The sequence below is a fragment of the Bubalus bubalis genome, chromosome 12 (assembly GCF_019923935.1).
Source record: "Bubalus bubalis isolate 160015118507 breed Murrah chromosome 12, NDDB_SH_1, whole genome shotgun sequence".
Taxonomy (NCBI): domain Eukaryota; kingdom Metazoa; phylum Chordata; class Mammalia; order Artiodactyla; family Bovidae; genus Bubalus; species Bubalus bubalis.
Genome location: NC_059168.1, coordinates 46142238 through 46155466, shown reverse-complemented (window position 1 = coordinate 46155466; position 13229 = coordinate 46142238). Strand labels below are relative to the sequence as shown.

Here is a 13229-nt window from a genome sequence, read left to right as displayed (position 1 = left end):
CAGACGAGGGCTTGGGGGTGACAAGTGAAGCCCCTACTAAAGCTCTTGTATTGGCAGAGATGCCTGAGCTAACACTGGAGTCTCCAAAATACACTGAAGCCCAAAATCAACTAGCCAAAGTAGAAGGGGCCATGAAGACTGAAAAGGGATGGTGGAAATTGCCAAGTGGCAAATTATTGGTACCAGAGGAGCTGGCACCCACTCTGGTAAGCCAAACACACCAAGCATACCACCTAGGCCATGATAAACTGGAAGAGCTAATTTGAAAATATTTCTTGGTTCCCCACCTCTCTTCCCTATGCAAGAATCTTAGAACTGCACTGCCTACTCACAGGTTAATGCTGCCTCTTGGCAGTATCTTGGGTGAAGGGTGATTTGTGGAACATTGTTATAGTTGCCTTGATGGTTCTGCTTTGTGGACCCTGCATTTTACAATGTATTATGAACTTTGTAACCCAAAGATTGGTGTCATTCTCCCAAATTGGTGGTTGGAGAGCCAGGGTGCAATATATCCCTATGAATGATGCTCATACTATGAGTTAAGAGCATCAAGAGGGGAGAATAAAGGAGGAAACAGAACAGGTTCTATCTTGAAAGCAGGACTCCATCTTGGGCTGGACTGTGGACTTTGAGCTATATGCCCAGTATCTGTGGAAACGACATACCAACTGGAAAACCAGGCCCCCAGGGCTGTCCATCACTAAAAGAATAGCCTAATTATCTGTGTAACTGAATAGAATCATACATTCTATTATGCTTATTGGGGTATGACCACAGGCCTATTGATAATTGTCCACTGTTAACTACCTAGGCTTAAGGCATATGAATCACGGGTTAACTTTGCTTGTCAGGGAATTTGGGGACATGGGTTTGTGCACATACACTTAGGGTATATAAGGTTTTCCCCAAAACTGGTTGGGGTCCTTAGCTAAAAGGAGACTCTGCCTTGAGCCCCCTGGTGTAATAAACTGCCTGCACTATCTGCATTGTCCTTCTGAGTGAGTTTGTTTCCCGGAACACATGGCTATAACACTATTAAGAAACGAAAAGAGGTTAATGAGTAGCTCCCATGTTCTTCTGCCATTGGTACACCAGTTAGAGAAAAAAGGGCAGGAAGGCATCTGATGGGGCTGTTTCTTATTCGCTGACTTCACTGGGGCTCATTTCGGCTTTGTGGATGTGCTGGAATGAAAACTCAGTGATTTTCCTTCTTCCGCAATGTTTTGTCATTTCGACTGGTTTCCCAGGATATGGGGAGGTGCAGACGAACCATCCAGGGTGGGCAGCCGACTCTAAGGTATTCCGAGAGCCGACTTTATTCCGATAAAAGATGAAGGGCAGATATTTCCCTTTCTTCTGGGCCACCAGGTTGGAAAGTTTCTTCTTCTAGGAGGTAAGAGAGATGAATTAGACAGTACAGGCTTTGGGATGAAGAAAACTCAGTGTGTGTGCTCTTGCAGCAAATCCTTCCACTCAATACTTTCAGGCAGATGGATGCTCCTGTTATATCAGCCAAAAGTAGAATTTCTGGAGCATCTGGGTAAAGAATCTGCCTGCCGTGCAGGAGACACAAGAGACACAGGTTCGATCCCTGAGTTGGAAAGATCCCCTGGAGAAGGGCATAGCAACCACTCCAGATCCTTGCCTAGAGAATCCTGTGGACGGAGGACCCTGGCAGGCTACAGTCCATGGGGTCACAAAGAGTCAGACACAACTGAAGCAACTGAGCACAGCACAGCACAGAGAGGCATTGAGGACTTTGACTTTCCACTTGGGTGGCCAAGGGCAAAGGAAACTGGCTGAAACCCTCACCTTCAGCTGCAGGGATGGCTTGTGTCCTTTGTTTGTGTCACAGCAGAGACACAGCTCGCCTTTTGAGACAGCCAGAAAAATGGGGCTTCCTTTGTGCTCATAAGCTGACTTCACATGGGAGGCTAATACAAAGAAGATTTCTGGAAAATGATAGAGGAATGGGTTAGTCTTTGGCATAGGGAAGAGGCCCTCTTGTCTTCTGAGGTTTTGGGCAAGATGTGAACAACCTTTCCCTTCATGTCTGTTAGTGGCTCAGATGTGTCCGACTCTCTGTGACCCCATGGATTGTAGCCCACCAGGCTCCTCTGTCCATGGGATTCTCCAGGCAAGAATACTGCAGTGGGTTGCCAATCCTGTCTCTAGGGGATCTTTCTGAGTCAGGGATCAAACCCAGGTCTCATGCATTGCAGGCAGATTCTCTACCATCTGAGCCACCAGGGAAGCTAGGGAAGCCCTTGAATCTTGGTCAAAGACCCCCTCATTCACTCTGGTCAATTTGCCCCTTCTTCCACAGCCTGGGTCTTTCTTTCAGAAGGCGAAACCTCCAGAAAGACATCGCTCAAGTCTAGTCATCATTACAGACTTGCCATCTAATTCCTAGCAATCCTAGTGGTTCCTGGACCCTTTCACCCTGCTCCCCTCCACCATCTGGAGCTGCAGGAGTGATGCAGCCTGAGCTGAGCCCCTCACAGGAAGGCCGTCCCCTGACTGCAGGGACGGAAAACATGACACCCCTGAGAGTCACCTGGGAGTATGTAAGTCTTATACGGAACTGCTCTGAGGGTCTTGGAGTCCAGGACCAAAACTTTTTGATCCCCGTCATGGATGGTGAATTTCTCTGGGCCGTTGGCCTTCACTCTGGGACCTAGATCAAATTAACCAGATAGTAACATTTCACACTGAGCACAAAAAATTCGATCTTCTCTCCCTGTGTGTGTCCCTCAGTCGTGTCCAACTCTTAGCGACCCCATGGACTGTAGCCCACCAGGCTCTTCTGTCCATGGAATTCTCCAAGCAAAAATACTGGAGTATATTGCCATTCCCTTCTCCAGGGGATCCTCCAACCCTGGGATCAAACCCAGGTCTGCTGCATTGCAGGCAGACTCTTTACCATCTGAGCCACCTAGCCCTTGGTCGATGGTCCTGGCCCCCCACCCTGCCTGTGAACTTGGCCATCACAGCCTCCTGAAAATTTCTCCCATCCCAGGCTGTCTGCCTTGCTCCAAACAAGCAACTTAGCATGTATGCAAGCATCTGGGCTCTGATTCTGAGACATGGGTTCGAATCCAAGGTCTGCCACTTACTACTTTAGGACTTGTTTAGTCGTTAAGTAGTGTCTGACTCTTTGCCATCCCATGGACTGTAGACCTCCAGGCTCCTCTGTCCAGGGAATTCCCAGGCAAGAACACTGGAGTGGGTTGCCATTTTCTTCACTGGGGGATCTTCCCAACCCAGGGAGGGAATTCACACCTCCTGCATTGGCAGGTGGATTGTTTACCATTGAGCCACCAGGGAAGACATACTTTAGGACTTAGAAGTTACTAAATCTCTCTAAACCTCAACTTCCTCATATGTGAAATGAGGGGAAGTGGTAGTAACAGTGCCTACCTGGGGTCTTGAGAGAATTAAAATGCTTAATGAGATGAATAAGAATTAGCCAGGTATCAGCTTCAGAAATCACTCAGTACTAGTGAATCATTACTCTTTTTAATCCTCTTTCCTGCATCCTCTCACTGTGGGCATCACACCCTCAGCACTGCCTGGGCTGGTTCAAACCCCTACTGAGTCGATGCACGGACAGTGGCAGAGCAGAAGGTGAGATGTGGAGGTAGGAAGCGCCCAGGAGCACAGCTTCATACAAGATTGAGCTGGCATTGCTGGGTTCCCACAAGAAGCTACAGGGTTTGTGCCTGGCCTTGGAGGAACCTCCCTGAACAGTCAGGACCTGACACAAGAATACCAGGGGACTTCCCAGGGCTTGGCTCCTAGAGACACATTTGGGCCATTCCTGCCTAGAGGTGCAGCCACACAGGGAGTCTTCCCTACTGGGCCTTGGACAGGGCAGGTGGCCCAGCTCTCCCTTGTAGGATGAAGGGCAGGAGCCCACATGTGGGCCAGCAACCATCAGGGACGGGTAGCTGTGAAATGTCCAGGGTGATAACACAGTAGCCACCAAACCAGGTAACTGTGTAATATAATTATCCACCCTAGGCAATTATAACCAGAGATGAAATCTGAAGTCTCGTTCTCATTCTCTGCAATCAGCACAGGTTGCTGACTGGTCTCAGCTTGGAATGTCCTTCTGGTCTCCTTCTTCTGCTCGTGAGTGGGGAGGGCTCCTGCTGGCTCTCCTGCCACCTCCTCCAGGAAGCCTTCCTAAGCCCCTCTGTGGGGCCCACTTCCTCTCTGGACCACACAGCTCTTTGTACCCATCCCTGAAGCATAGGTATTGGTGTCCTTGCCCCATTTCCCTGCAGCATTGTAAGCCTCATCGGAGCAATTACCCTGCCTGATTCACCCACCATCTTCAGCCCCAGCCTAGAGCCCCCCAAATTACGGACATTTGATTGAAAAGATGACTGGCCCAGGCAAGACCCTAGGAGGCTCCGTAGTGGTGTAGGGTCAGATGAGCTCTGCTCAGGTTAAAATGTCCTAGGCAGCGTTTCTGGGCCCTGGACATTCTGAGTTCATGGCTTGGGTGTATGTTGATTCAGAATCATTAAACTAGATTAACTCTCAGCCTTTTAGTGTGTCAAATGTTAACCAGACCTACAGACTCAGCCTTTCAGGGCTGTTGATGCTACTGGTCTGAGGAGCACGCTTTGAGTGTCACTGTCTAAGGCAGTGTTCTCAGTCTTGGCTATACAGCAGAAATCACCTGGTGGGTGATCTTTTAAGACCATAGATGTCCGAGCCCCAGCCCCCTGAGATTCTGATTCAATTGGTCCAGGGTGAGACCCAGACATACTATATAAGTTGCATTCCTATCGTTAATACTGAGCTTTATTTTTTCTAACCTTTTTAGTATTTCCTAAATCTAGTCTTCTTTTCCTTCTGTTTCCCTCCTGTCATACCCTCGCTTGGGCCCCCGTCATCTCACACCAAAGCTTCGGTAGAATCCTCTTAACTTGTGTTTCTCACATTATGAAAGAACTGAAAAGTGAAATGAAAGTCACTCAGTCGTGTCAGACTCTGCGACTGCATGGACTGTCGCCCACCAGGCTCCTCTGTCCATAGGATTTCCCAGGCAAGAATACTGGAGGTGCCATGCCCTCCTCCAGGGCATCTTCCCAACCCAGGGATCGAATCTGTGTCTCCTGCACTGGCACTCAGATTCTTTACCACGAGTGCCACCTGGGAAGGTCATGTAGAACCTTTAGATTCCAGCACGTGTCACTTCTGTTTGTGTCACCTGGCGCAGGTAACCTGCCACTGTTCCTCAGTTTCTGCACGTGGAATTGGTGATGTTAACCATTTCCTCATGGGGTTATGGGAGGTTCACAAGGTAGCTTGTGAGAAGGGTTTTAGCATAGTGGAGCCACCATGGCCTTCAGGGGTGTGGGTTCCAGGGTGCCCCCTGCTGGCCATGTCTTTGATTTTCATCAACACAGAGAGAAAGGACTTCAGAGTTTCCAGGCTCCTGGCCATGATCAGAGGAACCACCAGGCTCAAAACTTTTCTTCTCTTGTGCCCCTCAGCTGCTGCATATTACCTGCACCTCAGAAACCAACTTGGGCTCATATTTCTTTTTTTTCTAAATTTATTTATGTTTAATGGAGGATAATTGCTTTACAATATTGTCTTGGTTTCTGCCATACATCAACACCATACATGTTATCAGCCCTCCTGAGACTTGCTTCTACAAAAATAAAGCCTCAGCTCCATCCCAGCACCTGAGGTGCCTCCAGTCTCTGATTCTCCCACTCCCCTGAGAGCCCAGCAGCTTATCCCCCATCCACACCCTCACCATTTACCACACTCATCAGTTCACCCAGGGGCCTTACCTGCATGGGCAGCACTCATGGAGGTGAGGCTGGGGCCTGGCTCCAAGGCATCTCTGACTGGGTCTGGGATCAGAGACAGGGAGGTTAGCACAGGCAATTGAAATTTTCAGGACCATCAGGGGCCATTGACTGTCTTACTTCTTTTGCATGTGTTTTGAGAAACACTGAAGCAGAGAAATAGTGATGACATTATAAATAGCTTCCTTGGTCCAAAATGGTGGAGGTGAAGATTAGTTTTGGGGGCGGGGCTTCTGGTGTGGTGCTGTGGATAAGAATCTGCCTGCCAGGGCAGGGGACATGGATTCGATCCCTGGTCCAGGAAGATTCCATGTCCAGAGCAGCTAAGCACTTGCGCCACAACTACTGAAGCTCATATGCTCTAAAGCCCGTGCTCTGCAACAAGAGAAGCCACCGCAGTGAGAACCCTACACACCGCAATGAAGAGTAGCCCCTGCTTGCTGCAACTGGAGAAAACCCGCACGCAGCAACGAAGACCCAGCACAGCCAAAAATAAACAATTTTTTAAAAAAGGAAATAGTTTCTGAATGCAGAACTTCCTAGAGCCCATACTTATTAGAAACACATGCACTGCATTCTTCCAGTGGAGATAATATAACTTGCCCACATTACTCTGAGAATCATCTGGAGGATTTTCTTTCATGAAACATCATTTGAGAAATTCCTGAATAAAGTGTCTGGTCATAAACCATACAACTCTTGCACACTGAGAACACATAGAACTGCTACTGCTGCTAAGTTGCTTCAGTCGTGTCCTACTCTGGGCGACCCTATAGACAGCAGCCCCCCTGGCTCCTCCATCCACAGGATTCTCCAGGCAAGAATACTGGACTGGGCTGCCATTTCCTTCTCCAGAAGACGAAAAACCGAACCCTGTGCTCTGATGTGAAGGTGTCACCCCATCTTTGCTTTGCTGCTCCTCTGCCATCTGAGACAGCTCTGCCTCCCTCCACTTTGACCATTATCCGCCCATCCGTCCCTCCAGCTCTAACAGTCTAGGCTTCTGAGAAGCGGGAGGGGAAGGCTGCGGGGAGAGGTGGCTCAGACAGAAGCCTCTCCAGTTCTGTGTGGGGAACAGGAGGCATGCCTTCACCTCTTGTGCAGCAACAGACAGAGGCAGAGCCAGGATGTGGTCTTGAGGTCACAGTCTGAAGCTCCCTGGCATTCGGAGACTATGGTATCTCGTGTCTGTGCCCTCCAGTGTCTTGGGGACAGAATGGGCAGGGTGGCCTCCACATCACCCGTGTCACAGGAACAGGGCTGGTGCCAAACTGCTCTGTTGTCACTGTTAGCAGGTCCACATCTACCAGACCAACATCCTGATTCTTCGTTTTGCAACTCTGAACACTGTATGTGGGTTGAAAACTCCAGGATTTGGTTTCTGGTGTGTTACAGACCTCTCCGTCCACAGTCTGTGCATTAGACAGTCATTTGGGTCAAAAGCCTCCCCTTCTTGTTCCTGTGGAGCCGCTATCCAAGTGTCTTCCTCCAGCAGGTACTCAGAAGCCCTGAGCTAGGGTCCCTTTTCCAGCCCAGACTCAGAGAACCCCTTCCATCACATGGGTTTCTCCTCTGCCTGGGCCGGTGGGGAGGAAGAAGATGCCTTTGGAGGGTTCAAAACCATTCAGGTGGTGAGGCTTCCCTGATGGCCCTGCCCACCAGTATGGGAGACATGGGTTCAATCACTAGTCTGGGAAGATCCCCCATGTTGCAGAGCAACTAAGCCCATGTACCACAACTACCGAGACCAAGTGCTGCAACTACTGAAGCCCAAGAGCCCTAGAGCCTGTGCTGTGCAGCAAGAGAAGCCACTGCAATGAGAAGACCATGCACCACAACTACAGAGTAGCCCCTGCTCACTGCAGCTAGAGAAAAGCCCATGCAGTAATGAAGACCCAGTACAGCCAAAAATAAATAAATTTTTAAAAAAAAATCCAGGTGTTGAATCAGGACTTTGCACCCCAAATCTTTGGGTGAAGATTTAGCTACCATCTGGTGCACCTGGACATATGGGGCAAAGCTTCATTCCCCCTTCAAGGATTTCTCTTGTCTAATTCGTTTTCCAAGGAAGTTCTCAAAACTCACATACCAGGCAAGGTCAACAGGGAGAATCTGGGTCTGGTCCCAGCACCTCATAAGGTTCCTCTTTAGGAGTTACTCTTTGGCCCTGGTGTGGATTTTTTAAATAAGAATCTTACCTTCTGAGGAGCACTGAGGTTCATCTCTTTCCCAGTCTTCACAGTCCATTTTCATACCTGGGTTCTCCTCCAAAACGGACATTTTCAGTGTGAGGAAATGACTCAACAGGAGGCTGGGATGAAGGGCAGGACCTGAGTGGACAGGAAGAAAACTGGTAATGGCATCTTCTGACCCCAGAAGACCTTGCTGAATGCCCATAAGTGTCCATCAGGCTGCAGGCCTTGCTCTCTGCCTGGAAATGTTTGCTGCATCCAGGAGGGCCTCCCAGGGCTGGGCCATCCTTCTTTGATGTTTGCCCCTCCAAAGCAATGTTTTTGAAACATATCATTTTTATGATCTGGACAACATTTTAGCAAAATGAAACAGAAAATTCAAAGTATATTGTTCTACAGTATGGAGGTTCCTTTCAAAACTAAAAATAGAGCTACCACATGACCCCAAATCCCACTACTGGGTGTATATCCAGATAAAAACATGATCCAAAAGGATACATGCACCCCAACATTCACTGAAGAAGTGTACAATAGTGAGGACATGGAAGCAACCTAAATGTCCATCAACAGAGGAATGGATAAAGAACATATGGTGTGTATATACAATGAAATATTGTCCAGTCACTAGAAAGAATGAAATAATGCCATTTGCAGCAACATGGATGGATCTAGAGATTGTCATACTGAGTGAAGTTAAGTCAAACAGAGAAGGAGCAGTATCATATGACATCACTTATATATGGAATCTAAAGAGAAATGATACAAATGAAGCTATTTACAAAGCAGAAAGAGACTCACAGACTTAGAGAATGAACTTGCGGTTGCGGAGGGGGAAGGATGGAAAGAAGGGATAGTTAGGGAGTCTGGGATAGACATGTACACACTGCTATATTTCAAATGGATAACCAACAAGGACCTACTATACAGCACAGAGAATTCTGCTCATGGGGCAACTTGGATGGGAGGGGAGTTTGGGGGATAATGGATGCATGTGTGTGTATGGCTGAGTCCCTTCGCTGTTCACCTGAAACTATGACATCATTGTTTGTTAATAAGCTATACCCCAATACAAAATAAAAAGTTGGGAGTATATTTTTCTAATCCCGGGACTGGAGAAAGACAGCCCACAGGCCAAATTTGTCCTACCACCTGGTTTTAAATAAAGTTTTATTGGAACACAATCATGTCTGTGTTTACGTGTTGTCTACAGCTGTTCTCTGGCTGCAACAGCAGAGATGAATCATTGAAAGAGAGTCAAAGAAAGCCTCTACTGCTTACTGTCCCAATCTTCATAGAAAAACTTTGCCACCCCCCTGGTACAGTCTAGTCAGCAAAGAAAGGCCATTTCTTTGCAGCCTCTTGTCATGGAAAACAGAGCCTCCAGAGATCTCAAGGAGCTCAACTCCTGATGTCTTGGGACAGGGCTGACTCAGAATCCCCTCACAGAACAGGCTTGAAGGAGAGAAGCTCTCAAATACCTTCCAATGGTACACATCACCTCTCATCTGATTCACAAAGCCCATTCCCCAACGTGAGTTCAGGGCAACACAGTGAGGGAAGCGGGGCAAGAATTGTTTATTCCCAATTTACAGACGAAAAAACTGAAGGTAGGTGACGTCTCAAGGCTGACACCACTTTTAAGGTTGCAGAGATGGAAATTTTGTGTGAAAACCCAATCCTTGGAAAAAGGCTTAGGAAAAAGACAAAGAGAACCTAGATGGTTTTATAATAAGTAAAAATGACTAGGAAGAGCTCCAGGACTTGTCAGTAGGACAGTGAGCAAAGGAGAGGATGACCACCGGGCAGTTCTGGGGGGTGCGGAGAACTGATGGCTCTTTAAGGGCACAGATATCTACTATTTGATCCTCAGTAGTTCATTGTTTGCATCCCCTGAATTCACAAAGCACACCTGCCTTTGCAGTTTGAGGGACAAATCAAGGGACACAGAGGATTGGTGGCACTTGAGAAAGCAGAAAAATTGGCATTCACAGGAGGACATCAGAACGAAAGATAAAAATGTAGGTATCCAAATACATGAAGATGCTGCTGGTTACCCGAAGGATGCCCACAGGCTGGAGGACCTAGGGATGTGCCTGTGAGCTGTTTATGGAATTTGCCACCTATATCAAGGTAAATGCAGGTGGCTTCCACAAAGCTTCCTAAAGAGGCAGTGCATTCAGCCATTGACAGTCATCTCTCCAGCTCAGATCGCTCAAAATATTGGGTTCCAAAATATCTTTCTGAAGACCAGCACTTTCCAGACTCTGGAATGAGTCTTCTCAGCCTTCAGAGAAGAGGCTGGCATTATCAGAGTTTGCAGGTTTCCTAAGCTCAGGGATTGCCGGGCCCTGGAGCAATGCCTGCTTATTGGTAGCCCTCCTAAAAGGCTTCCAGCTGCTTTGGGGGCTGAGAACAACGTGGTCTGGGCAGGTCTCAGAATATTTAGAAATTCAGGAAATCCATGGAAGGGCAGGCTTCTGTTAGGGAAATAGCAAGGCAGGCACCAGTTGCTGCTGGGTTCCTCCATCTATATCAGGTGGTTCCTCAAGCCAGGGGTAAGGACCACGTGGGCTTCCTAGAGGCTCGGTGGTAAAGAATCCACCTGCCAATGCAGGAGATACAGGTTCAGTCCCTGGGTTGGGAAGATCCCCTAGAGAAGGAAATGGCAACCCACTCCAGTATTCTTGCCTGGGAAATCCCATGGACAAAGGAGCCCAGCGGGCTACAATCCATGAGGTCGCAAAGATTTGGGCATGACTGAGCGAATAAACAACAACAAAGGGACCACTTACCTGGGTCAGGGATCCCCGAAGTCTGTGGCTCTGTTTTGGGCCCCTGGAGCATTGTTGTCTTATACTCTGGAGGGACCAGGCGTGATCCTCACTTTGAGTAATCAGTTTGGAAGCCTATATGCAAATGCAGCATCTCTCCAGCTAGTCATTGATGGCATCTGAGGTTATTAGTTCATCACTCATTGCCTGCCATCTTTCATACCAAAGGTATAAAGGAATTCCTGTGGGTAGTATCACATTGCCAAGGATCATGGTACATCCATTCAACACATTTCACAGTGCTTGAGATAGACTGTGTGGGTACCCATCTAGTCTGACAACAGTGATGTAGGAAAGAGATGTAAATGGAAGGAAAGACGAGACACAGGTTGGGAAGACAACCTGGGAGGTGCAGGAAAGTCCCCATCCTCATGGTGTTCAGGCAGGTGGTGTTGTTGTTCAGTAGCTCAGTTGTGTCTGACTCTTTGTGACCCTATGGACTGTAGCACACCAGGCTTCCCTGTCCTTCATCATCTCCCAGAGCTTGCTCAAACTCATGTCCATTGAGTCAGTAATGCCACCCATATCTCATCCTCTGTCATCCCCTTCTCCTCCCGCCTTCAATCTTTCCCAGCATCAGGGTCTTTTCTAATGAGTCGGCTCTTCACATCAGGTGGCCAAAGTATTGCATCAGTCCTTCCAATGAATATTCAGGAGTGATTGCTGGGGCACCCACATTTCAGAGAAATATGTTCTTCTTTCATCTGTCCTTCCAATGCACTCCCGGATGCCACTGACACCTCCCTCCACCTCTTCTCTGTCCTCTTTTCTTCAGTGATGACATGCAAAGCATCCTCAAGGGACCTTCCTTTTTTAAAAAACTGTGTTTTATTGGAGTGTTTTTAGTAATTATGAAAACATAGGTACTTTCTAAAATAGAAACCTATCATAAAAATCTATTATTGAGTTAACACTGGAGGTAAACTGTATGTTGATCCATTTCCTTCCTTCACAATAGTCTATGAATATTCTTTCCTTTTTGGGACTATAATAAACTTGTAGTAATATATTTATGTCTTTCATTTCATATTTTAGTATTTTTGGTTTACTCTTAATGATGAGTATAGATTCACAGGTTAACATTTACCTATGATACATATTTTTCAATCTAGAAGTAAGTATCTAATAAAGGTGCTCAGTTCAGATGTTTGATTTTTTTTAATTAGGTTTATATTTTTAATAGTTTTCAATACCATTGTATAAAGGGGTGAAAGACTTGTTAATTGAAGTCAGATAATTTCCCCACACATTACTATTGAACCCTGCCTTGTTTACTTCATCCATCTCTTAGATTTCATAAAATCTGTAAAAAGCAGTAACTTCTAGCAGGTTTACCTCCTCCTGTTCCCTGGTAGATCTGTTCAGGAGTACTGTCATCATTGTTTTTAGCCACTAAGTCACGTCCGACTCTTTGCAAGCACATTTCAGAAACGTGAGGTCCCTTACCCAAGACCACACATGGAAGTCCCATTGACCCCATGAAGCCCTGATCACACCCTCTCCCCGACAGGGTCCCAGAGGCTCAGAGCTGTCTCAGACTCTGACTGCCTTCTTGTCACTGAAGAGACCTTGTGAGAAGGGGTGATGGGTGTGGGGACAGGTGACACAGACTCACATAGTGCAGTGAGGGGTGGCTGAGTATATAGGTCATCAGAATAAACTTTGAGAACATGGGGGAAACTCCTAGCTTTTCATTTGTGGAGAGAAAATGAAAATTTAAGGTAACATCATCATATATAGGTGACGCTAGTGATGTAGAACCCCCCTGCCAATGTGGGAGACATAAGAGACATGGGATTGATCCCAGGTTCAGGAAGATCCCCTGGAGGAGGGCATGGCAACCCACTTCAGTATTCCTGCCTGGAAAATCCCATGGACAGAGGAGCCTGGTGGCTACAGTCCATGGAGTTGCAAAGGGTCGTACACGACTGAGTGACTAACGCTTTCACTTTCTTTTTTTTCTTCAGGTGCCAAACTGGATTCTGAAGGTACACTAGGAATTGGTCCACGATTGCCTTTGCTCCCAGGATGCTCACAGTACAGGAAGTGCCAGGCAAGGGGAACAGGAGAGAAGGGCATTTTCAGCAGAGAAAGTGGCAAAGTCAAGGCCCAGGGGCACAGGAGAAGCTGTTCTGCTCTGGGCATGGCCAGCCCTTCTGTGTGGCTGGACCTTGGCATCAGGTTGGTTGGAGATGAGGTCAAAGAATTTGCACAGAACAAGCTGGGAACAGATGCCACACAATGCCCTTGGGTTTGGGGTCCTTAGGCAAGAGGGAATTCCTTCAAGTTTTCCTTTTATAATGATCTCTTTCACACAGTGTGAAAGCCACATCTGGGCAGAGAAGGGCTGAACTGGGAGATAAGCCAGAAGG

At 47.4% G+C, this 13229-nt stretch overlaps 1 protein-coding gene across 2 annotated transcripts in view; it reads right to left on the bottom strand.

Annotated features, from left to right (window-relative positions):
• Positions 1–958: 958 nt before the first annotated feature.
• The window catches only part of IL37 (interleukin 37), a 70896-nt gene continuing 58625 nt past the window's right edge, over positions 959–13229 (bottom strand). Inside the window, exons 1-6 of one of the 2 annotated variants that reach the window (XM_044925970.2) lie at positions 10819–11317; positions 8033–8164; positions 5817–5879; positions 2558–2677; positions 1813–1952; positions 959–1386 (exon numbers count right to left, since the gene is read on the bottom strand). In XM_044925970.2, the coding sequence (XP_044781905.2) occupies positions 1138–1386; positions 1813–1952; positions 2558–2677; positions 5817–5879; positions 8033–8164; positions 10819–10870 (756 nt within the window). In that variant the 5' untranslated portion in view covers positions 10871–11317 and the 3' untranslated portion in view covers positions 959–1137. Of the gene's footprint in view, positions 1387–1812; positions 1953–2557; positions 2678–5816; positions 5880–8032; positions 8165–10818; positions 11318–13229 lie in introns of those variants that run through there. The other variant, XM_025261130.3, reaches the window with a different exon arrangement.